General features: G+C 33.3%; 4 protein-coding genes across 10 annotated transcripts in view; 3 read left to right on the plus strand and 1 right to left on the minus strand.

The window, feature by feature from the left end:
* Window positions 1-263: 263 nt before the first annotated feature.
* Window positions 264-4,000, plus strand: LOC140062784 (rho GTPase-activating protein 35-like). Of its 3 annotated transcripts, none has more exons than XM_072109111.1 (7): window positions 264-350; window positions 911-1,140; window positions 1,547-1,664; window positions 2,026-2,100; window positions 2,509-2,640; window positions 3,155-3,248; window positions 3,743-4,000. In XM_072109111.1, the coding sequence occupies exons 2-7, from the start codon at window positions 919-921 to the stop codon at window positions 3,906-3,908; spliced, it is 807 nt and encodes a 268-aa protein (XP_071965212.1). In that variant the 5' UTR covers window positions 264-350; window positions 911-918; the 3' UTR covers window positions 3,909-4,000. The 3 variants fall into 3 exon arrangements, with proteins under 3 accessions (XP_071965212.1, XP_071965214.1, XP_071965213.1); XM_072109112.1 differs by lacking the exon at window positions 264-350 and adding an exon at window positions 780-806; XM_072109113.1 differs by lacking the exon at window positions 3,155-3,248 and having other exon boundaries at window positions 3,743-3,841.
* A 541-nt stretch (window positions 4,001-4,541) lies between these two features.
* LOC140063046 (steroid 17-alpha-hydroxylase/17,20 lyase-like) lies at window positions 4,542-8,575 on the minus strand. Its single transcript, XM_072109473.1, has 6 exons — window positions 8,535-8,575; window positions 7,206-7,821; window positions 6,207-6,461; window positions 5,696-5,862; window positions 5,139-5,242; window positions 4,542-4,894 (listed from the first exon to the last, which is right to left on the minus strand). The coding sequence occupies exons 1-6, from the start codon at window positions 8,573-8,575 to the stop codon at window positions 4,542-4,544; spliced, it is 1,536 nt and encodes a 511-aa protein (XP_071965574.1).
* Window positions 8,576-8,991: 416 nt separating this feature from the next.
* On the plus strand, window positions 8,992-15,568 carry LOC140062212 (kelch-like protein 24). Of its 3 annotated transcripts, none has more exons than XM_072108314.1 (6): window positions 8,992-9,108; window positions 9,488-10,499; window positions 11,074-11,307; window positions 12,039-12,328; window positions 13,065-13,214; window positions 13,793-15,568. In XM_072108314.1, exons 2-6 carry the CDS (start codon window positions 9,586-9,588, stop codon window positions 14,056-14,058), a joined length of 1,854 nt encoding a protein of 617 aa, XP_071964415.1. In that variant the 5' UTR covers window positions 8,992-9,108; window positions 9,488-9,585; the 3' UTR covers window positions 14,059-15,568. The 3 variants fall into 3 exon arrangements, with proteins under 3 accessions (XP_071964415.1, XP_071964414.1, XP_071964413.1); XM_072108313.1 differs by having other exon boundaries at window positions 9,491-10,499; XM_072108312.1 differs by having other exon boundaries at window positions 9,067-9,112.
* A 1,627-nt stretch (window positions 15,569-17,195) lies between these two features.
* The window catches only part of LOC140062150 (neurocalcin homolog), a 42,511-nt gene continuing 33,631 nt past the window's right edge, over window positions 17,196-26,075 (plus strand). For 2 of the 3 annotated variants that reach the window (XM_072108218.1, XM_072108217.1), the window contains exons 1-2: window positions 17,196-17,283; window positions 18,614-18,804. The gene's annotated coding sequence lies outside the window, so the exon portion shown is untranslated. Of the gene's footprint in view, window positions 17,284-18,613; window positions 18,805-21,715; window positions 21,974-26,075 lie in introns of those variants that run through there. The other variant, XM_072108219.1, reaches the window with a different exon arrangement.

Below are 26,075 nucleotides of genomic sequence, written 5' to 3' on the forward strand. Positions count from 1 at the left end.
TTTTCCAAATAACATTTGATTACAATGGAAATATCTAAACACAAATGTTAAACTTTCATTTTCGAAGAGTGGCTGTATACCGCGCTCCATCTGTAATAGCGAATATGACAATATGATGAGTTGTGGAATGTTAATGTTGAGGGCGTGCTGCGTAAAATACTTTCTGCGTGTGCGTCCTCGAGTGCTCGCGGTGCATCTCCATGGTAATTAGGTACTTCGGTAGTGCTTAACCCGAGTAACTTTAACAAACTGATCTTGTTGTAAGGAATACATCCATGATGTAGGCTAGGCTAGGCCCTATACTTACTGTCTTTATTTTTATATACATTTTCATGGGAGTCTGAATGAAGGTAATTTAACCATACAGCATACTAGTTGCTAAAATCATTTCGCGTTATAAGTGCAGATTACTCATTTTCAAATAGCTAGGCCTAGCATATAGAGACACGCCTACCTATGCCTCCTAAAATGCGGACATATAGGTCGTACCTATAAATATATAGCGTGTACCTGTAGCAATACGTACAGTGTAAAATCAGGGAAGAGTGAATTTCAATCCCTGCTTTCTTTCACAAACCGCGACTTCCGACTCAATTCCCATGTTTGGAATCCCATTTTCCGGTAGCCTGGGTACGGAAGGAAAAGACCAGCTTGCCTGACACTTATGATTTTACAAACAATAGGTGTTTCCAATACTCCCATCATATCGATAAGGATCGATTAAAATATAAAACACACAAGCAAGGCCCATTGTATATGTGCCCATATCACAGTTTTCAGCAACCCGATTTGATAGCAGTCACCTGGTATGTACCATATCGTATTATTTCTTTTATTAATACAAACTTTAAGTGCTTGATTTTAAATATAAAAACATTTATATTATTCTTTAAATTATCATTTTGTTTAGAATCATATATGGTTGATGGTAGCAACGTAGGTTCATGTGGAAAACATAACTCTGAGTTTTGCAATCGTTCGCGCTACCGAGTAAAACCACTTCTCACCCCTGATCGTCTGCAGCTGGGAATGACGTCACGATCCTCCAAGATGTCAAATACAACATTTCTCACAGCAAGTGGATTGATAATCATTTGTGTTGGATTATATTTTATCTGGACAAAATTTACGAAAAAAGAGGTTCGAGTTTACTATATTTTCATATAATTAATATATGGACCAGGGAAAAGTGAAATTGTGTAATTTAACTCTGGACCTAATTTATAAACCCACAGTACTACCAATATTGCATTGTGTAGCCTATATAGACCAGTGCCACAGCACAACGTATTTGAATTACGGCCATCATGTCTATGATAAAATAAAGCATTATTACTAATAAATAAACTAATAAAATCGTTATGTTTTTGTGCGGATTTTGATGACGAAAGAATGAGCCCATGCTGTTCTCTTAAGTTTCAGGTCGTATTTAGAGGTGGTGAATCTAGCTTATTTCGTAGTAATTTTCATAATAATAATAATAATAATAATACTTTAATTTTTATAATATAAAATATCTATATTCAAGTCTCAATTTTACATACAGGGAAAGAAAGAAAGACCTCGTAGTAACGAGAGACGCATTTCATTTGATTATGTAGTAACAATTAACGAACCTGTTCCGACATTCATCAAGAACTGTATCGAAATCATCGAAGAAAATGGTAAATATTGTATAGTATGTAATGAAGCTGTAGCTTGGTGGTTAACATGCTTGCCTCCCAAGGTTGTAACCCACGACTCTTTCAAATCCACTCCTTAAGCCTCAAATGCTTAGTTTATAAGCATGATACGTTATTAAACAGTTTATCCATCCTGTAATTGGCGAGTTTTTTGGATGCGTATGAAATTTTCATACCAGCAAACCGTAAATAATGCTTATTGATAAAATGTTGCAGGATGGGAACGGCGGAGGAACAAAACCAATGTTGATAATGACGTTGTGACGTAAGTGATTACATGATTAAGGTACCGTAATACTGTCATCATGTTTTAAAATTTATTTTGTATTTTATGCCTTTGTAGGAAGAGAACATCGCAACATATACCGTTCTCCCGGCAACAAGAAAAAAGTCGATAGAATATTAGACAATATTCAAGGTAACATTATAGATCTTTTGATGAATAAAACGCGGTGATTGAGCTTTTTAGACATAACTTTCATTATTATCACAATCTAAAGATATGACTGTCAACAAGAATCAAGCATTATGATAATAACTCTTTTTTTACACTTTTAATCAAAAACTCTCCATTTAATAATTCAAGCCCATTCAACCCCCACCCATACTGTACCACTTTGTCTAGCCTTTTGTATAATCATCCTCTTACAATTTTTTTCTATTCTCTCGACTAGATTAGAAAGTTTCAGTTTATTTATTTGTCCTCCACATTGTCTCTTATTTTTTCTACAAATATCCCTTTCTTCTACAATCTTCTATGTTTATAAAAGAATGATAATAAACGATAAATATTAAAACAAAAGTTACCTAATTCTTTCTTCCCCAGATGCACCAACTTTGTTAGGACTAGAAGATGATATTGATACCATTTGCTCTTGTCTAAAAGCGTACATTGCTGCTCTTTCAAAACCTCTGATACCGTCTGAGCAGCAAAACGAATTCCTCAGAGTATTTACAGGTACAAATTAATTATTTTTCTAGAATACAATAATTAACTACAACTACAACTGCTTTAGTGTTTTCGAAGGTCCTCATTAGAATGTTATCTTTATACAAGACAGGCTTCATGCATATGGAGGATTTAAAATCGATTAGGTGACTGTGCAACCATGTTATTGTTAGTTCCTTATAAACAAACAACTTTTACACCAGTTATAAGTTCTTTAGTTTACACCAACATGTACTCCATTCAGACACTTCTTACTAATGGTTAATGAAGCACCAATAAAAAAATAAAAATTACACCATGTCTAAACTATCAAACTTTATGTTATAAAAAATGTGATGTGCCCATATATGGACATGATGATGTCATACCACTACCATATTTGTGCATATCACACTTTTTTTGTCAAACTAGTTTGATAGTGTAGACAGAGCTTTAAAACGCTATGAAAACAATCGAGAGAAGTTTGAAATACAACATTTTATAAAAATCCAAATGCAGAATTTAAATAACATACTTTTTACAGGTACAAACGAGCAGGAATCCTTAATGAGAATCATCCCAGAAATACCTACCAAGAACAGGAATGTGTTAGCCTCTCTCATGCTGCATCTCAATAGGTAGTAGGCCTATTGTTTATTAGTCCATAACAATGCATCTCTGGTTATATTTTTATGATAAACGACACATCATATATCATATTTATCACCATCAAACCACAATCACTGTATATACGTTTCATGCGTATAGATCAACATTAAACTCTCTCTACACTATCAAACTTTATATGACAACAAAATATGATGTGCACATATGGACATGATGATGTCATATCAATACCATATTTGGGCACATCACACTTTTTTGTCAAACTTTTTTGATAGTGTAGACAGAGCTCTAGGCCTCTCCCGGTCACAATAATCATCATACTCGTCATGTAATCATTGAAATTAAAATGATTTGTAATAATTATTTCCATAATCATCACAATCGTCATCAACACAAAATGATAATCTTTGCTTTTATCACCATCTGTAAAATAATAGATGTTTTAATATATTGTCAACCAGTTAGATTGCCTAGTGTGAACACACCTTATCGTTTTTATTAACAGAATTGAGAGTATGAACGCAACTTCTTCCAGTTTGAATCTTGCAATTTGCTGGTGGCCTTCGTTACTCCATCGAAACTTTACTGCTGTAGAAAATCTGGAACATGAATCGCCACGTTTGATCGAAATGATATCAGCAATGATAAGCCATGCAAACCAGTTATTTTAAACGAAGCAGATTAACTGTAAAACTAAATTGTGGAATAAAATTATCAATAAAAACTTTGCAATGAAAATGATTAGGGTTGTCTGCACTTTCCAGTATTTTTAGAAATTATCTTCCATTTTGTTAGTTTTTAGAATTAGTTTTAATTGACATAATAATATTTTCTTTCTTTTAAAATTTAAACATCCAAACTTTTATTTAATATAAATTTCATTGTGTTAATTTAACTTCGTATTTTCTTCGATTCCGGTACTTTTTTTACGTTTTTTTTTCTTTCTTTCTTTTTTGTGACGTACCGGTACAGGTACTTCTTTTACGTCTTTCTTTTTTTGTGACGTATCGGTACCGGTACTTCTTTTACGTCTTTCTTTTGTGATGTACCGGTACGTTTTTTACTTCATATTGGGTACTACCTATTTAAAAGTATCGAGCATTTAAAATGTATTACAAAATATCTTAAATAAACAATGTACAATTATAAACAGTAGTTTTAACTATATATATAAACAGTGCTCAATTTCTTTATAAAAACCAAGCCAAACAACTTTTTAAACTATCATCAAAAATTTTACTTTTATGCAATTAAAAATCATGTTAAAATCAAGTTTAATCTTGTTTTTATTACTTTGTTTGTATTTAACTAATCCATTTGTTCCCTCGAGGAATCAATTGTATTTCAAACTGGTCCGCCACTCGAATCATATCTGGCTCTGATGGTTCAGTGCTTGTAGTAAGTTTACCTTGAGGTGCAGCTAAGCTGAACCTTTGTAGAACGGCGCCGAGAAGTGTAAAAACCATCATCTTAGCGAACTGTTCTCCTAGGCACATCCTCCTACCAATTGAGAATGGAAGGAAACTAGGCGGTGTGTAGATATTGCCTTCACTGTCGAGAAATCGGTCTGCATGAGAAAATAAAATAATAATAACAAACATGAATTTGTAATTCTTTATTCGAATAAATACGATATACAGTGGGTATGTAATTGTATCTAAATGCATTTACAATTTCTAAAAAAAGGTAGTGTAGTAATTTCAATAGAACATGCTTCCCTGAATTTTGAATGTCTAGTTCACCATCGTCGGACCACACTGCAATTACATAATCATTAATCAATTATAGCAATTAATCTATCACTGTATTTAATCAGAATCCGACCCCCAAAAATAGACAATTAACAATATCAATTTATTAATCGATAGCTGATCGATCCGGGTCATTAGCCTGCTCCTCACCTGGATTGAACTCAGCGGGTGAGGTCCATCTGGATGGGTCATGGTGAACCCACCACAGGTTAGATAACACCATCGTTCCTTTTGGTATTTTATACCCACAAATTCTACAAAAAAATAAGAAAGTACAGGCCTTTATTTAGTTTGTTCAGCTACTAAATTACTGTAAAGGACATTACGTGAGCATAGTTCCACTTAAATGCTTTCCACTGTCGACATTATACTACTATAGTTATGTATATAATATTTCCTTGGGATTTTTTTTCTTTTCTTTTTTATCTGTCTGTTTAAATATCATCTTTTTCTATAGGTATTCTGCTTTTTTTTTAACATTCTTTCTTCAACTGTTATCGTTTATTTTTTTATTTTTTACCTACATCTTGTTTACTGTCTTTTTTAAGTAAATAGGCCTAAATGTCACTTTGAATTTAATTGAATTGAATAGGTTATTATTCATTTGAACATAATAAGGATATATTTTTTAGTTATACGGTATAGGCTATGCTAAAAATTTGATGGCGTTTTTTCTTTTCTTTTATTCACATTAATAATGTTCTCACTCTGTGTCAGTGATAGTCTGATGGGGTCCATTGAGAGAAGAAAATGAACTATGACGTAAGACTTCGAGAACTGTAGCTTCTAGATACCGTAAGTGGCACCTGTTTTTCCAAATTGGATATTGATTTGACGAGTTCTCGTCCAGTTCATTTTGTATCTTAGTTTGTACCTGTAAAAAATAAAACGAATTTATCATTTTTCCTGGTTTTTAAAATGGATCTTTTTTTTTTCAATGGGAAAAACGTCATAATGTAAGATGACACCGACAACGTCCAGTTCATTTTGTATCTTAGTTTGTACGCGGTAAAAAATTTAACAAATTTATCATAGACTATGATATTTTTCCTTGTTTTAAAATGGATTTTTTCAATGGAAGAAACGTCACATTGTAAGATGACTTCAATACTGTTTCACTCGAACAATACACGAAGATTTATTCTGTGTTTATATGCAGGGAGACTACCAATATAACTGTTACAATGAATGGTAGAGATTTTGTATTTCGTGAATTACCTCTTGGTTAACGGTTAGATATAACATTGCCCATCTTACGGTTTGAAATGTGGACTCAAAACCACTAGCAAACATTTCCCACGATGTCATAACCCCTTCATCTTCACTCATGCCAAGGCTCAAGAGGGCGTCAACAAAGTCTCTGACGTTTTCAGGTTTGTAGCTGCATTTGTGACGTTTGAATTCTCTCATAAAAACTTTTTCTCGGATGGAAATCAGCTGGTCAACCAATAGCTGTCGTTTGTTTGGAAAGATCTAGAAGACAAATAATATTATGAAATAGCTGAGACTCGATCGATTGCGATTCAGACGAAATATATTTTCTATAATGGGTTTAATGGTTTTAAATTTATATAGCGCAAAATACAAATAGTCTCTATGCGCTGTTTAGCGTGAAAATGAAAATTTTGATGTAAAAAAAACCACGAAATAGCCTAAGAAAAACCGAATAAATTGACAAACAGAAAAAAAGACAACAGAAAAAAAAGTCCGAAAACGGAATCTTACACCGCACTGTTTCACTAACTTGTCAAGACAAGCTAGCTATTTATTCACAAGTGTCATAGTTAATTAAACACCGTACATTACTTTAAACATTAGATTTTATACCATTCTTAAGATCGGATCAAACACCACCAATACCATTACCAGTTATATATTGAATACCGTCTCGTATAGTAAAGTACCAACCGTATTATAGCCGAGTAGGGTTCTCAGCGAAAGGCAGTGCCACTTATATTAGCCATATAATCTCTTTTCGATCGTGGTGGAAGTCAACGTCCTTAAAGGACGATCCGGCGTATATCTGCAGGTACGGTTTCGAGTGCACGTCTGAGAGCAGCACTTACCTGCTGTATGGAGTTATTCGGTGTTTCCCTGTCGATAATTCCCTATTTTAGATAATTTGATGCAATATACTACGGTACTGTTTCCAATTGTGGCTCCTATAGACCAAAAAAGAACGTTTTATGTTCTAACAATACCCAACAGTTTACTGACCTTAAAAAATGGGAAAACATCCACGATGTCACCTGGTTTGAGAACTATCTTCAGGTTATTATTCGCCTGAATGAGTTCCTCTAGTTCAGGATCACCGTCTTTATATCGTACACTACATGTAATATTCATAATAATATTCGTGATCACAACTCCTAACATGCCACTAGGATCAAACGCGTTGCGTTCCATGTTAAAAGAATTCAGTAACTCATCCACATCTTTGAACATCCCTGTACTTGTATCTTCAAAATACCTAAGAAACTTTGATCGAAACGCTTTTGTTGACGCGTTTTTGCGTTTAACCCACGGTGTAGAGAAATTCCGGAAGGCAATACCTCCGTCGCCTCGCGACAACCTGCCGATTGAGTATACATGTGGACGACCAGAGAAATCATCTTTTCTCAAGACAAAAGCTTCTCTAATAACCTCTGGACTATTGAGAACTAGCACATCTTTGAATGCAAGTGACACCATAAAGACTTCTCCATATTGTTTACCTATTTGGTGTAGCGCGACGTAGGGCGGCACTTTCTTCATGAAAAGGTCGATGTTGCCAAGTATTGGGTATCCTCTTGGTCTTGGAACTCTGTGCTTTCCAGTAGAATATGCGTTTTTTCTTAAATAGAGAAATAAAAATAAGAGGCTGACTAAAACCAAGGAAAGCACTATTCCTCCTTCTTCTGAGGAGGAACTTATTGTAAAAATCATAACTATATTGATAACGTTGATATAAAGTTTGCGGTATGTTGATAAAGCTACTCAATTGCCAAAACGAACATTAAAACAAGTCTGTTCACTTATATTTAAGAACTAGAATAAGAACGCGCGTAACCGCTAGGTCTGCTATTAAGATATTTGCATATACCGTGGGTAGGTCTACTCACATCTGGCAAGTGTATATTATAAGCTTACCTTTAAATCCTAGTAAATTGATAAGCCTTCCTTATCTCTAAGAATTCTATTTAAATTTCTATTAAATATAAGTAAAATATAACGAGGCACAAGAAGAGCGTTTAATGATTTGTGAAATGTTTTACAGTAGACCTAAAGTCAGTGTAAAACTCTAACTGAATGACGTCACATGATCTGAATGAAGGCGGCTCAGCCGGCCGATCATCCACGCGACTTATTATCAAAATACCGTGTTTCATTATTTTATAGAAATAAATACTTGGGTAACGGTACGCATTTTGTTGTTTTGACAATCATTATTATCTTATCAAAACAGTGCTTTTGTCATCAACATTTCTCACTATCAATGAATCATTATTATAATAATATGATAGGTTCAGACCCAACATTTTTCTGTATGTTGTAGATGAACCACACCTCCACCCATGTGTTTCTTCAGTACGAGACGACAAAGACATGTTAAATTAATGAAATACATCATTAGAAATAAATAAAAATGATTAAAAAATGAATTGGAATCGTTATGATTACAGTCGTGCAATCCTGTATTTATTATGAAAAAAATCGGTTATTGGTAGGCCTAATACTGAAAAGTGTCTGGAAGTAATATCTGGAGAGTTTTCAAAATAAATGTCTATCCACTGATGGTGGAACGCAAGTGGCTTCAATTTGTCTGGATTTCCGTAGTGAATCCTTTCGTATTAGGCTGCTAAAGCCAACAAATGGTCAATTCTTGAAATATAATAATGATTTAATATAAAGTATAACCAGAAGAGGTACTATAAAATTATGTCTTTTTACTTTTTACATTACTTTGAGGGCGTGCTTGTGATTCTTTTGTTTTCTCCGCCGTCGTGGTGGTGGTTGAAAAACGATAAACAATAATGAATCTGTCAAGCCTTCTAATATTGTAGATTTTATCGTCTTTTCTGTTAGAAGTTAACATATTTATTCGATAGCTATATTTATTTTATGACAACAATGATTTTTCGTAAGTATGTTGTATTTTGATTATCTCCTGTTTTGTTTTTTGGCCACAAAGTGGTACCTCTGGGCCCTCTAGGAATAGATCGACTGAAATACCGGCCAGGCATGCATCGCTGGGCGGGGGCTGGGTGGGAGAGCCCTGGATCAAATAAAACTAATTGAGGGAGTTTAGGCTTAGCAACTCAGCTCTGATACTGATAATATGTATTGCCCATGTAAAGCTTTAAAACATATGAAATACATTGTTAAGCTAGGCATATAATAAGTTATAAATAATTAAATAATAATATATTATAGGCCTAGTTAGGTCACAAAATTATGCTAGGAGGCTATATAGCCTATATTTGTTTATATTCATAATAATGTATTACTCTTTATTAAAGCAGAGACGCTGTATGTTAATAACCCCTGATTGATTTTTCACACCTCTACCTCATTCAATCGATTGAGTATAACTGTACGATTAAACTTGCCACGAAATATGGCTGCAGTACAAGATGGAATTGAGAAGCAAGAAAAACGTGACTCATGCGATTACCAAAATTACGCATTTCCCGAGAACTTACAAACCGCATTTTGTGAAATGAGGCAAAATGAAGATATGATTGATGTAAGCTTGTGTGTCGGAGACCATGAATTCAGGTGCCACCGAACGATTCTCGCCGCTGGAAGTCCGTACTTCCGTGCAATGTTCACCAATAATCTACGCGAGAACAGTGAAACAAAGATAGTATTACAGGACGTTAACCCAGTGATGCTTGAATTGATAATTAACTATATCTACACGTCAAAAATAATTATTACAACACTTAATGTTCGGGAACTTTTAGCAACCGCAAATTTCTTCCTATTCAAATCTCTTTTAGCTGCTTGTTCAGATTTTTTAGTACGTCAACTAGATTTAACAAATTGTTTTGAACTTCACGAATTTGCAGATCTTCATGGTTGCGTTGATCTGAAAATGTCCGCTGAAAAATTCATTCTTCAAAACTTTGTGAAGTTCAGGAACGATGAGCAGTTTTTGAATATTAGTCCTGTACAGATGAAAGAGTTCATTGGCTCGGAGGATGTGCAGGTGCAAAACGAGAAGGAACTCTTTGATATCGTTTCTGATTGGATTTTACACGATAGAGAAAATAGAGTGCAATACCTACCGCAGATTCTTTACTTGATTCGTCTGCCAGTTTTACCTTTAAAGACCTTGTACGAAATACAAACTGATGATTTAGTGCAAAATACCGACTGTCAGGAAATAGTTGCTAAAGCGATCGAGGGCGCTTCTGGGCTACAGCAGGTTAAACATCCATGGCGACGACCTCGAAGGTCAAGCGACTATACAGAAGTAATGGTTGTTTTAGGTGGAGTACAAATGGCGAATTTAAAACAACGGAATAAGTAAGAATATTTGCATGAAAATAATTTAATTTCAAGAGCTACACTATCAAACTGTATGTGATAAAACATGTGATGTGCCCATATATGGACATGATGATGTCCTATCACTACCATATTTAGCATATCACCACCATATTTGAGCACATCACATTTTTTTGTTCAAATTGTCAACTTTTTTAAGTCAACTAATATTTATACATTGCCCTTAAAGGTGAAGTCTGGTTAACACTTAAAATTATATAAAACACAATAACAAATTATGAAAATTAGCTTGCTTATTAGAGTTACTACACTAACAGCGTTGTTCTATTGCTTATGCTGCAGTTTTTCATTTGTTATATTGTATGTTGTTGTAATGATATTTTAGTCAAATAAATAAACGAATAGAAGAAATAGAAAATACATATAGATATACATACAGATTTTTTTTAATGAGTCTAAAAATAATTTATAGAGCTGCAAATTTCTCTCCTGACAGATCATTCCAGAGTTGGACAGAGCAATATTAAAAGGTTCTTTTTTTACTAAAATACATTTTTATATACTTACGTTCTCTAATATCTTTTTTTTTCAGTATTTCATCGTTTTGTTGTGACCCTACTGTGACACTAGATTTACCGTGGAAGAAGTTGTCAATGATGCCTTTTTCGTTGAAAAGCGTAGTAATGTACGATGCCGTTGTTTATTACAATGACATCTACATTACTGGCGGTTATGATGGCAATCGTACCAACCCTGTACCATCTGTATGGAGATATGACACCCAGAAGGATACGTGGGATACAGCGCCACCATTAGTCTTAGCAAGGTTGGTGAGGTTAAGTTTATTCTCTAGAAGACAGTGATTAAAATCCACTGTTTATAATAGATATTGTTTACACAGGGTAAACTGAGCATGAGTATCCTTACCATTTTATTGGTCATAACAATACATATCACATGCCAACAAATTATAATTATTGGTAGCACTCCAATAGAATGTTCAGCTTTTTGTAAACAGAATTTGTGCAACATGATATTGTTGACTGATCCATGTTAAAAAACCTCTTGTGTACGCTGTAGCTGAATCACTGCCTTAGTTAATTCCTATAGTAGCTTCCTGGCCTGGGCTAACCTTCAACATTCATTCAAAATGGAAGTAGCAACTAGCATATTAATTGAATAAAAATTTAGAACAAAAGCAAATATGTTTTGTTTATATTATATTGCTTGTTTTATTGAGATGGAGCCAAGTTAATTTCATTAAATCGCAAACAAATAATACAGTGTATAAAATAGAGGACCAACCTAGAAGTAAATTTGTCTCAGTTGGCCCTTTAACATGGTTACAAACAATAATAAAAACAAGTGAGAATATGAAGCATCAGTAATAATATATGCATATAAATGAAATGTTATTTGAGTAAAAGATATTTCTTTAATTCTTTTTTAAATTGAACCAAATGAACAGTATTGCATACTATTTGTTATACTCTACCATACTTTTAATCACATAACTAGCAGATCTATAAAAATAAAATGTGTTTCTTTATTTAATAGGTACCAGCATTGTTCAGCTGTTGTTGCGGGCAAGATGTATGTAGTAGGGGGATTTGACAAGAACTCAAAGCTCAACTCAGTTGAGTACTTTTCAGTTGAAACTAACAAGTGGCAACTATGTCCACCAATGAAAGAAGCTGTTGCATTTCCTGCCGTCTGTGGCTACAAAAGAAGACTGTTTGTGATTGGTGGGTTGAAGCAGGATGATTGTGTGTATGATAAGATCCAGTGTTTTGATGTAGACACCAAAAAGTGGACGGTCATCTCTACATTGACCGTCAAAAGCAAAGGTAAACCAATTTTTTTTCCGAAAGACCACCATGTTTACCCAAAGAATTATATTAAATATTTGATCTTTGAATTACATACTATTATATTAGGTATATTTATCTATCTTTGTTTTATTTATTATCAATAAATAAATAATAATAATATAATCTGTACTGTAAATGTATGCATTTTGTCATTTTGTAGACAGAATATAATTTCTAAAATACTATGTACTATATTATTTTTTTTTTTTTTTTTTTTTTTTTTTATTCGACTTCTCACTAACTCAGTTAGTGAAGGATCTGGACCAACAGGTGGTAAACACCTCTAAAACGGTCCAGTCCCAATTTGCACAGTGGCTGTGTGTGACAGTTTATTGTTTTTTAGTATTGTAGTTTAACCATGTACTGCATTGTTACTGAATATTCTGTCTAAAAGTTTCTATTATAAAGCTCTGTCTACACTATCAAACTAGTTTGACAAAGAAAGTGTGATGTGCCCAAATATGGTAATCATCATGTCCATATATGGGCACATCACATTTTTGTTCACATAAAGTTTGATAGTGTAGACAGGGTTTAAGATAAAGTGTTATTAAGGCAATATTAGAATACATTAGTAACAATACCCATTTAAAATTAATTATATTGAAGAGTTAAAAATTGTCATTTTCTAAAACGTTTTACATCCATAGTGAATCATAAACATCTATTTCTACAGTACGTTTTGTTTATTTTTGTACATTGCATTTTACAGCTTGCAAGAGTGTCGTGCTAAACGAAATGATATACATAGTTGGTGGTTCAAGTACTGTAGTACAAGTGTATGACCCAGGACAAGATAAAGCATTTGAGGTGGCTCCACTACTCAGCAGGCATATATGTACTAGTTGCACTGTCATAGATGGTAAGGGCTTTTTTCATGCATCCTTCAGATGGAATGTAAAGCTGTTGGTCTTGATTACATAAAATACACATATGTACGATAAAGCACTTAATACTATATTCAAAAGAATTAGGGGATCTTTTATAATATCCGTCCATAACACAATCTTTTACTTTTCCCTCAAATGCATTGAATGTATTTTTATAACCTAATGTGTATATACTTTTTAATGTAATAATTTATAATGTTTGTATTTGATTGTGTAGTAAGATAAGTCCATATTTATTTTTTTGTTGTTGCACATCTCTTGAGAATTGTGCCTCTGTTATAAAAGAGAAACAATAAAGTTATTATTATTATTATTGTGTGTTGACCATGGTAGACGCTGCACTGTAATGGTCATCGGTCAGTAGAAGGCTTTATCCACATTTCTTCAATTTCTAGAATGAATACCAAAAGGGCTATGAGCACTCACTGGCTAAACCCAGGGGCCCGGAGCATATGGCCACTCTGCATTACGCCACTGACGTATACCTATTGTGTATTTTTTTATTTATTTTAGTTGAAACTAAACTAATTTCACTCTTTTGTATTGACAGGTAAAATTTACGTTGCTGGTGGTGATAACATGACCGATTCTGAGAATTGGGATGTAATAGAATGTTTTGATCCGGCCTCTGGTTGGTGGACAGTCGCGGGCAAGCTTCCGTTCTCAATGTGTTGGCATAGTTCATTAACTGTGATTAAAGAAAAAGGCCCTTTCATTAATTTGAATGAGGTGTTCATCTCTAAAGGGCCAAGCATGCTTTTTAAGACTGTGTATAGTGGTATAGAGGGTAGGCAAATAACCTTTGACCCTAGGTAGTAAGTACAGTGTTTCTGCAATAATTAAAGGTGCTAAAATATCTAGTCAATTTTACAAAGAAGAAACAACATGGTTGAAATACAGGTTATCAACAAACCCTCTTTTTTTATTGTTTTCTATCAATTTCTGTAGGTAATGTATGGTGTGTTACATACAGTATATATACTGGACAACATTGGGCTGGCCCAATATAATTTTCCGGAGTACATTTTAAAGAATAGGATATGATAAGTCTGTTTTTAGAAGAGTTTATAGTTTCTAAATGTTCAACTATAAGTAAAACCCTCCTCATTAATTGTAATAACATAATTTGGTACAAAAACAGGAATGGTGCTATAAATAAATATTAGTTTAGAATGTATTTGTGTACTATGCACAATTGCTAGTAATAATAATTGTTGGAAATATGAAGACTTTTTGTGGCCAAGCGTGTTGTTGATTACAGGGCGTGTGTAACATTGGTTAAACCTATGGCGTATCCAGAGGTCTGGTCTGGCTAACAGAGCATGTGTAGCGTTGGGTAAACTCATGCATGTGTACAGTAGCATTGAGTAAATCTGGGTAACAGGGCATATTATGTAGCATTTGGTAAACTCATGGTGTGGATGTGGGTCTTGATAACAGGGCATATTATGTAGCATTTGGTAAATTTGTGGTGTGGATGGAGGTCTGGATAACAGGGCATATTATGTAGCATTTAGTAAATTTGTGGTGTGGACGGAAGTCCAATTAACAGGGCATGTGTAGCATTGGGTAAACCTATGGTGTGGACGTGGGTCTAGTTAACAGGGCATGTGTAGAATTATTGTGGGATCGAACCCTACTTTAGACATGCCAGGTAAACTCAACAAAACAGTCTTTGATATGTCAAATAAAACATCCCCATTTCCTTATATAGGATGTCATTTATCATTAATTAAGTTAAACCATAGTCGGTTTTCTAATTATTTGTCAAGAACTGCCAATAGCTTGATGGATTGAGTTAATGCAAGCAGTATGTGTGTGTAATTGATGTTTTGCATGCTTGATTTTGTAATGTATGTCAATATATCTATCTACTCTACCAAATGTATAGGTTTTGTTAATACTTAAATCATGTCCCAAATTATTCAACTGCAGTTGCTGCATTAACTCCATATTGTTTACTCTTTAACATATATATGTACACAATTATTTGGCAAGCTCTTTTGGGTAATCGTACATTGAAACAAACTATATGTGATTGTAGTACAAACAAAATAGTTGAAAAATGTTGACATCCCTTACAGTTGAGTATATTCTTGTCCAACACATTTATTATGATATACTTGTATGTAGCAATAACTTCAACTATGTGTATACTGTAGTTCATACTTTTAAATCGAATTGTATCTCATTGCTATACCTGTTTTATATAGCCTAATATGCAGAGGTTTCTTTAATAGTTCAGTAATGTATTTAAGAACCGTTTGTTTTATCATACTATAATTGAGGAATGTTGTATTTAAATTTTATGGAGAATAAAAGAATTGTATGGAATCGTTTAAGATCGTAATGTAGTCTACTTTTACTGGACTCGATTCATCTTCTAATTTTGTGGTGAATCCATGATAATACTCACATGTACTGGCATGCATTTCAGATATACATTTGGTTAAATCAGGGAAATGATTTGAATTTATTAGTAAAATCATAAAAATGAAATACAACGTGATAACATAAATTACTAAACAATATTAAAATAATCTAAAAATTACAAAGTATTGCATTAAACACATAATATAACAATAAAATAATGTATTACAATTCATTCTTCCTTGGTTAAAAGTATACACATTAAAAAACAATAACAATAATCACCACGTCGAAAAACAAGCATTTATCTTTATTTGTCTTCTTACCTACTGAACCTCCTGTTTTCAATATTGTAAATGTTATGTTTAGCGCCCTCAATTTTAAGAACAACAGAAAATTAGGAAAAATATTATTTGTTCCTAATTTTAAATGAAGACTTTGTAACGAGATGTCGATGATGACTGTCAACATTTTAACATTACAATAATTATCGTTCGTAGGTGATTATTGTAATTGAAAGTCATCGAAATGATGAAAATGACCTTTAATATTTATTATTGAACTGCGCTAAACTAATTCTTTTACCAATTACTCTACATCAGAACAATTAGCTTTTGTTGTATAGTAGTATCTCCTTCCCCTCGACCTCCGCCGAGGTATATTCAGAGCGTCATTTCGACGATTGAGCATTCTCTAATTCTACGGAGCGCCATTTATGCCTTTATTTACTTCCGAAATAGAAATAGTACTATGGTAACTGGTTCAGTGGACCAAATTTAGCACCAGTGGAGCACAGTGATATAAAATAGAAATATGTCACTAATTTTAATATCTTTTCGTATGTTAATACACTGTGCTCAAGTGGACCCAATTTGGAGCCAGGGGAGCACAGTGATATAAAATAGAAATAAGTCACTGAATTTTAATATCTTTTTGTATTTTAATACACTTTGCTCAATTGTCGTGGGTTCGATTCCGATGCTGGTCGGTGGAATAGAGTTAAGGCTATGCGAGCCACTGTGTTTGGGGTGCACAGATCATACGTCCCCTTTTCCACCACACATCATGAGGCGACAACATCAATGCATCTGGTGATCTGGTGATGTGGTGGAAATGACCTCAAAAGGCTGTGACCACAGTTGGTCATACCCAGTACCGTTTTGATTTTACGATCATTCGGGAAACCACCTCACGACGTAATACTTTAATACTAAATTGTTGTAGGCCTATATATATTCTTATAAACACTTTTATATTGTCAAATAAATCGTTGTTCATACTGTACCATAATGTTTACCTCTATATTTATTCATTAATTTTGAGTTTTATGACTTATAAAATGTTTTTATACCAGATTAAATATATAAGCACCCACTTTTAAATGACATAAATTTACTTTTTTTTATCACTATACGTTAATTAATAATAACAAAGAATATAAATAGGTGGTATCTTTGATAATAAGAATAATCTATACAGACTTTTACGCGTGATCGAAACACCCGCGTCAATTCGATACCACGTTCTAAAACACGCACATAGCAAACCTTCGAACCACCTGTTACTTTCAAACATAACATTCTCACAAAGGTCGGTAAAAACATATTAAATTTACGGCTCCGACATTAACATTATTTCAATAATATCCAAACCAAATGGCTTTCCAACAAGGTAAGACTAATATTATATTTAGAACTAAATCATTTCTATTTTAAAATTATCATTCATATAAACCATAAAATATATATTACGTAAATCCTATCTAATAATGTTAATATTTTAGCGTCCTGTATACACAGAAACAATTAAGTACGCAACATGAACTTTCAATCTCCTTATCTTGAAATAAAATACTACTTTTACTTTAATTAGTATGTATACATCCGCCCTTATGATGAGGGCGGGCATCACTCACTGGAGCTCTCTGCTGTTACAAATTTCTCATGCAAAAATCGCGGAATACTCATTCTTGTGATATATTAACTGATGTTAAAATACACCTAACACTTGGAAGTGACTAGCATGTGTTCAGTAAAGAAACCCACCTAATACATGATAAATTCTGCAAAAAATATGCCAAAAGAGCATGGAAAAAGCGCTCCGCAATTATCAATTAATAGATCTAGAGATTGTACCAGATTTCCGTTCTGTATTGCAGAGGAAGACTTGCATAGGCCTAGTGTAAATTTCTGTTGTTTTTTTTTTTACTGTATCAGTTGATTTTAAAATGCCTTGTCATTCATTTATTTCTTATGTTTTAATAACTTTATAATGTAATTTGTTAATTTTGCAAATGTAATTTCTGTTCATTTTAGGCCTTTTATTTATATCTGTATTTTGTATCATCATTGTAACAACACTTAGGCCTAACTGCTGTAAATTTATATTTACAAAACTTTAAAAACACAATTAAATCAGGATTATAATTTGAGGTAAAATGGTTAATAAAACACTAAAAATAAGATTAAATATTAAAATTAGGAAAATCGAAATAATAATAAAAATAATACTACTTTAACTAAATAACAAATAAAGATCATAACTCATAACATATAAATTAAATGATATACAGTATTAACAAGAACATAAATAATAAAATAATAATAAACAATATAATATTTAAATTAAATGACATTTTTAATAATAGGTCTAATAATATTTTCTTTAAAAATAATATATTAATAACATTGATAATAATACTAATAATTATTAATAACACTCCATCAAAGTTTAAGTATTGTACTTTTTGCTCTTTAGTTTCTTTTTGTACAATCCGTTTCCTTTCATTTAAATCTTTTTTCTTTTATTTTTTCTTTATACTTTTATTTAGCCTTCAGGCTAACATAATGTATGTAATATATGTAAGAACGCACCGTCCAGAAGAACGTGTGCCGCCGATTTAAAGGCGTATGTTCAATAAAGTTATTACTGTATTAATTATTATTTATGGCTCTGATTACACATTTTAAAGTGCTCCCTCTATTTTTATTTAAATTAAAAGGTTAAAGTTCAAGTTTTGGAGAAAAAAAACACAGAAAAGGAGGATCGACGCGTTTTTTCGGATCCCTCTCTCACACAATCACAGAGTTGTTCAAAGGCGTCCACATAAAATAAGATCTTGTTGATTGCTGTCTTTTGAAGGATACTTATTGTTCAGAAAGGAATACCTTTTTTAGAACATACTAATTAAGTGTGAGTGATTAATTTGTATTTGTTTATTAGAACTATTCTGGTATATATTATTTGTATAAATCTTTGTTGGCCACCTTCACCTTCTTCTTTCTTGACGTTGGCGTAGCCTCCTAGAGAGAGGCAGGGTAGGCCTAGGATAGATAGCTAAGCTAGCCTTGCTAGGCCTAGCTAGGCTGTAGTAGGCCAGCCTAGCCCCTCTATCTAGCCTAGGCCCTAGATATTTTCTGGACTTAGGACAGTTGGCTAGGTAGCCCTAGCCTATTAATTATTGATATTAGGCCAAAGTCTGTGCTGTGAGTTGTTGATTGATATCCGCTTTAAACTGCATTTATACCCTGCACACAGCACAGTTAGGTTGTTTTACTAAACTTTAAATAATTTTTTTTCCACTTTATAATGTTCATTTGATCAAGAAAGGCCTACAGTTACAGCAGCATGATTTAATTGCTTTTTATTCAATGAATTGAATGAAAGAGGCAGAGAGTGTAAAAAATATACTGTAGGGTAGCCAAAGAATACCGCAAAATGACATCACATTTGCAGAAAAGGGATGAGGTTATTATTATAGCATCGGTCAACCGGGTTATTTATAATTTTTCATTTCCTATCGGCATGGTTGACCATACAGTACCATATACCAAATTAATTGACAGCACGGTCAAACCATGCTTCTAATGGCTTGTTCACTACCGGCAAGGTCGACTGTGCCGATGAAACATTTTACATAATTACTGTACTGTACATACAGTTTACATTCAACTGTACCAATACATTATACTGTACAATGGTTGATATGTACCTTTGGAACAGTTGACCACACTTTTTGCAAAAAAGAGGCTAAACTAAATTTGGAAATCAATGGTTTAAGATATTCCCATCATCAAAATTTAATCATTTAAATTACAGTACTGGTGTTGTCTTTCCATCATTTTTTATTTTTGTGGTACTGTACACCATGGGTTTCCAACAGGAAATATCCATGGACACATACTGTAGTGTAGTGTACAAACCTAACTTTAATATTGGTTTGTTAAAACTGACTAGCAAGCAGTAGCCTACTGTACAGTAGTATAATAATTATATTTAATAGTCGTTCATCTTTACTTACTGTATTATTAAAACATTTCAATTAATTACTAAATCAGGCCTTGTGTGTAATTGTAGCAAAATCAAGTCAGTATAGTAATTAATTAATGCTACTGTATACAATATGTCTCATGTAAAATATTGTAGAGTACAGGAGTTATTAGATGAGTAAAGTTTTTTTGATGTAATATTATTAAAATATTAAAAATATATTAACATTATTTTTAGAAGTAGTAACTGTAATGTAAATGTTTTGATAACAGTATATACTATTATTCAGTCTGAATTTTGTGTGCAACATTCTCTGACAGTGACTGATAAGGGTGTGTTATTTCTGAAGCAGCTCTGTCTACACTACTTTATGTGACAACAAAATGTGATGTGCTCATACTGTATAGACATGATGATGTCATACAGTATATTTGGTCATATCACTACCATACTTGGGCACACCATACTTTTTTTGTCAAACTATGATAGTGTAGACAGAGCTTCACTGTGACTGCAGTCAGGCATTTCAGATCTGTTGTTTGGAATGAATCCATTATGCACACACACACTTTACATATTAAATATTAAAATGTCACAGAGAACTGCAATAAAAAATTCCCAGAGCGTATGCTTCATCGCATAATGCAATAATGTAATTTTACATTAATTGTCACCTTGATGAAGACCGTGCCATGCTTGAAAACATTTCAGGATAGAAGTTTCTGAAACTAAAGCTTTGTCAAACTAGTTTGACGAAAAAAGAATGATGTGCCCAATACTGTATGATAGTGGTAATTGCCCAAAATATGGTACAGTAGTGATATGACATCATCATGTCTATATACTGTACAGTTTGTATGCCCATTATATTGTCACATTGTAAGAAAGTGTGATACATTATTAAAAAACATTTTTTTTACTATGGGATACTGTGGACTAAAGCTCTGTCTACAGTACAGTACACTATCACTAGTTTGACAAAAAAGTGTGATACCAAATATGGTGGTTATATGCCCAAATATGGTAGTGATATGACATCATCATGTCCATACTGTATACAGTATGGGCACATAAGTAACATTTTTTTTGTCCCATAAAGTTTGATACTGTAGTGTAGACAGAGATTAAAGTTAGTTGATTGCATGCACATTAAGCAACAACAAATAAAACAAAGCATACTCTCTTAGTCTTACCCACAGCTGTCAGAGCGGAATACAGAAGAAACCTACAGTATAGTTTGAAAACCATTAGAACTTACTGTATCAATGCTAGCACTATAAACTATAAGGATTTGATTAGTGCAACTAATTAATTTAATTGCATGTCTATAAAAAAAATGATATTCCTCCTTCATCTACAGTAATGGCCATACAATTTATAATTATAAAAAAAAAGGCACCAAATTCTCCGATTTAGATCTTATTATGTACAGTAGGCCTGCAGCTGTATATACAGTAATTCCAAAAACCAATAATTTAAAAAGTAAAGTTCTTATGAAACTATACAACCTAGAAAATCAATATAAAGCCACAACGCCTTCATATTTAACGTACAGTATGAATGTTCTTGATACCGACATGTAAAAACAATCAAAGCAGTTATTCTGACAATCACTGAATATAAAATGCATGCATGTCGTAATTATTATGCAGCTAACATCTTGCAGAGATTGCATTTAAAAATGTATAAAGATTTTGTGTTTTAATAATACGCTGTGTTTAACTATGTACTGCAGTAACTGTACTGTACAAGTTGTTAGGTTCACTATTATCAGTGGGAGTACACAAATATTAATATGCACTGCTAAGTGTTATACTGTACAGTACTGTGTACCTACTGTACACAATCCCCTCCTCCCCCTACACACACACACGCACAAATTATCATTCTACCGGCGTGAAACTATTGTTAACCTGACACTACTGTATTGTTAACCTGTTACAATTGTACTGTATTGCACCGATAACAAAATCAAACAACAGACAAAAAAACATACAAAAATATGTTGTAATCATAAAATAATTTTACGCCTTCCTGATCATTTCATTCCAAGTCAGTGAGTGAGTAAATGTTGCATAAAGAAGTTAGTTTGGTATGTACTGTAGATAATAATATATATTTTTAGCCTTATTCTTCTCTTGCAAACTCAATTGACGTGAACGATACAGGCACTTGAAAGCTGTTAATTTTATCACAATATTTATTAGGTCGTTTTATCTATTTTCATTATGTGAAGCTATAAAACCTTTTATCACTTTGCTTCTCATTCTTTGTTTAATAATATTTTGTATTGTATTGTACTGTAATAATGTAATGATAATAGTAATACTATACTATTTTAGTTAATTTGCATTTACTGTCAGTGAGTGCTTTTTTTTGGGGGCCGAACTGTTCGTTCAGTACAATTTTAGGATTGGAATTTAATAAAAAGTTGCTGTATACATACCATGATGAAAACAGTAGATACTGATGGGGACTGCAGCTGTGTGAGGCCTCAGAAATAGGTACAGAGAGACCTAATGTCATTAGTGTGGAAGACTTCTCAAAACCGTCTCAACTACCCCCACCCCTTCCAAAAAAAAAAATGGTTTTAATCACAACTTATGTGGGCTGCAGTCTGTCACAAAAATGTATGAACTTTTTTTTGTGACGTCAGTGAAGATTTTCAACCCATATCCGCCTAGCACAATTAGATCCATGTTGCACTACAGTATATCAGTAGTGTACAGTTACTCAGCATCACATTATTTGCACCATGAAAATAATTAGTTATATTATTATTATTTGCTACCGTAGTTGTAGGCATTAACTATGGAAGAACCATGACATTGACAACAATTCTGTATCATTTCCCTGATCTACTACTATTACAATGTGGTTTTTATACTTGTGCTAGATTCATGTGTTGATGAATGAATACCTATTTGGCAAATTTCAATAATTTATGTTCATTTTCACTACAGTAGTATTGCGATCACCATAGTGACACACTGTACCATGCCCTAAGGCAGATTCTTTGTTTTAATATTAACAATACATGTAAATTACCTATTAAGCTATTATTCTTCAATAAATCAGAATTAATAGGCTACAGTATTGGGATCAATTGTTTGCTTTCATTGTCAGGATTGTAGTAAAAGAAGTTGACTGTAATCCTGGCCATCATATACAGTAGTGTAAATAACCGTACAGTAGATTTTCTTGGCCTAATTACAGTACACTAGCTGATTACTATTGACGTCAGAATTAATAGCTAATTAATAATTGAAAAATACACACTTATCCAAAGACTGGCAACTGTTTGGGTTTATTTTTTATAGTTACTCTGTTAATTAGTAGTTATGTTGCAAAATAAAAATAATCTGAAATCATTAAGATTGTAACCATTATACATGTACTCTAACTACAGTACACTATTAACCTTTATGTGACAAACAAAATGTGATGTGCCCATATATGGACATGATGAGGTCATATCAGTACCATATTTGGGCATATCACTATCATATTTGGGCATATCACTACCGTATTTGGGCACATCACACTTTTTTTGTCAAACTACACTGATGGAGATAAGGTGTTTTAGCATAAATTGGTGACAGTGTTCTACAACGCTGATCTCACTTGGATGCAACGCAACAACGTACTGTAAACGCAACAAAAGTGAGTTGACCAATCACAAGCGACAGTTTGAAAGGGTCCATCATGTTGTGATTGGTCAATAAATTACAGTTCGGTTTATTGTATGTCCTTGTATTGTATCGAAGTGGAAACTAAGCTTTAGTGAAAACGGGCATTTTTTTTTTGTTCAGCAATGTGTCCAATTGGAATGTTTGCTAGGCTATAATACCAAGAAGCATCCTAAAGATATGATTCGTAATTTTCTCTGCAGTTTATAATCTTGCTATTGTATCAGCATTGTCCACTAATACGCCGTTTAATTCCATAATGAACACAGCCTTATTGGTCAGATTGATACAGCCACAGAATAAATCATTACCTATTGCTGTAAATGTATTATCAGTGGATTGGTATAATCCAATTGTGATTTGTTAATCCTATTTTAAATCCTGTAAGCCATGATCTTATCTCATTTCTCATCTTAAATTTCATAAACTGTAGGAATATCATGTGTGACTAATGACAATACTTGTACTTTAAAACAGATAAATCCATAGTATATTGTGAATGTGAATACTGTGAATGTTTGCATGCAACATTAGAGAAAAAATGAAAAGCTTTTGCTGATATTCCATGAATTGCTGTACGCAATTAATTGTGCAAGTTTGATATGCAAACCATCTTCAATGTTGAAACGCAGTCGTGCGATTCATTATGTTCAGATGCTGCTATGTATGCAATCAGGCAATTCGTTAGAGGTAGTGATTGCGTGTACGATAAACACTGAGTTAGATCACCATTAACGCTATGAATCTACATTGTTGTAGTAACGCGCCCCATTTAGTCGTATTGTAAACACATTAATACTTAAACATTAACACATCAATTTCACTACTCAAGCGAGAATTAACTATAAACAAAACTTTCCTTCAACTTCTGTTGTTGAACTAAATTTGTTTTTGTATTTTACTTGCCACTTGTTTGAAACATCTTCATAAGAGTAGTTTTACTCAAATAATAAATTATGAAACCATCATGATATGCATTATTATGAAATTCTCAAAGTTTTCAGTTTAATATTATTATTCTTTAGCCTGATCATTGGACATTTAACATCAAAATAAAAAAATAGGATTTTCCCTTAAGACATATAAATTTGATTTGGTTTGATTCTGGACTTTACTAAGTGCACAGCAATAGTTTTAGCTGTTATGATTTTCCTAAGAGACTACAGTATGTATACAGTACCAAACTACTGACATAAAGTTTGTCCTAGATCTGTTTATTCAAGAAAATATGAATGACTGGTAATTTCAAATTAACCTACCAATATTTTGTAGCTTGCTTTTTTTTTCTATACATTTTAAAAATCTAATTTTTATCTAACCATTTTGTGCTGCTCTGTGATATTTAATTGACCATTTCATTGAATCACCTTTCTGCTGTCCAAAAATATGATCCAGTCTATTTCGTGCCTATAGCTGCTTACCAGGATAAACCGACAAATGCCTTATTTCTCCTCGAATAGCAAGATACTGTATACTTGAAAAGTAGAAAATTCATTGAACACGACCCCTCTCCCTAAATGGTACAGTCCACAAACCTCAAGTGGAAGCATCCCCAAATATCACGATCATCATAAATACACCAAAAGCAAATTTGTATCATAATTTAGTATCACAGTTTTTTGTTTTTTTTTTTGTATTTTTCTTTTAAGTTAGAAACCAGGATTTGAGCCTGAAGTGAAACTGACAATAGCCTTTAATTAAGCATGGAGTTATTTTTTACCTCCATGCTTGAAGTTGACTGTTCAGAAACTACTCAGGCTATTGTGTTTAGGTTTAACTATCTGTATGTACTATTGTTCAGTTCAATTTATTTGCCCTATGAACTTCACATTCTAAAGTTGATACTTTTGGAATTTATACAATGACTGCAATCATGAATAAAAGAAATTTATATTATAAAAATACTTCCAAGGATACGATGCATATAAACCTACAGAGTCTATATCGTGCCTAGCTTACCTGTATAAACCGACAATAGCCCGTGCTCTCCAGAGGGAGGGCTTAGATACGAAAGTGAAAAGTTCCTAGAACACCCCTGCATTATAATGGACCCGTCCGCAACCACGCCCTCATGTGGGAACGTACCAACGTACCACCGTCATCATTTTCTTTCGTAACGTGAGAGCGTTACGTCGTATGATACCAAGTGTTAGGATTGTACACTGTACATACTATACAAAGAGTTCTATTACGCTGATTACTAGTTGACTTGGCCAGGATATTGAGTGTATTCCCACGGCCTGTTGCAGTACCAGCAGTTGATATTGTTCATATATCGTTGATCCGTTTTAAGTCGGGGTCTTCCTTAGATATAAGGAAGATTAAAAAGGAGAAAACAACACCCACTTCGTTGGATTTTAGGCCGGAACGGCCACGCTACCGGAAGACAAAGGGAAAGCAATTTGCATTGCCACCTGGACTGCCTCAGCTGAGGCGTGGACGCACTGTTGCGTGAAACAACAACAAAGCCGTCGTCAGGTTGTATTGTTCTTTATCTTGCTAGGT

The sequence above is a fragment of the Antedon mediterranea genome, chromosome 11 (genome assembly GCF_964355755.1).
Source record: "Antedon mediterranea chromosome 11, ecAntMedi1.1, whole genome shotgun sequence".
Taxonomy (NCBI): domain Eukaryota; kingdom Metazoa; phylum Echinodermata; class Crinoidea; order Comatulida; family Antedonidae; genus Antedon; species Antedon mediterranea.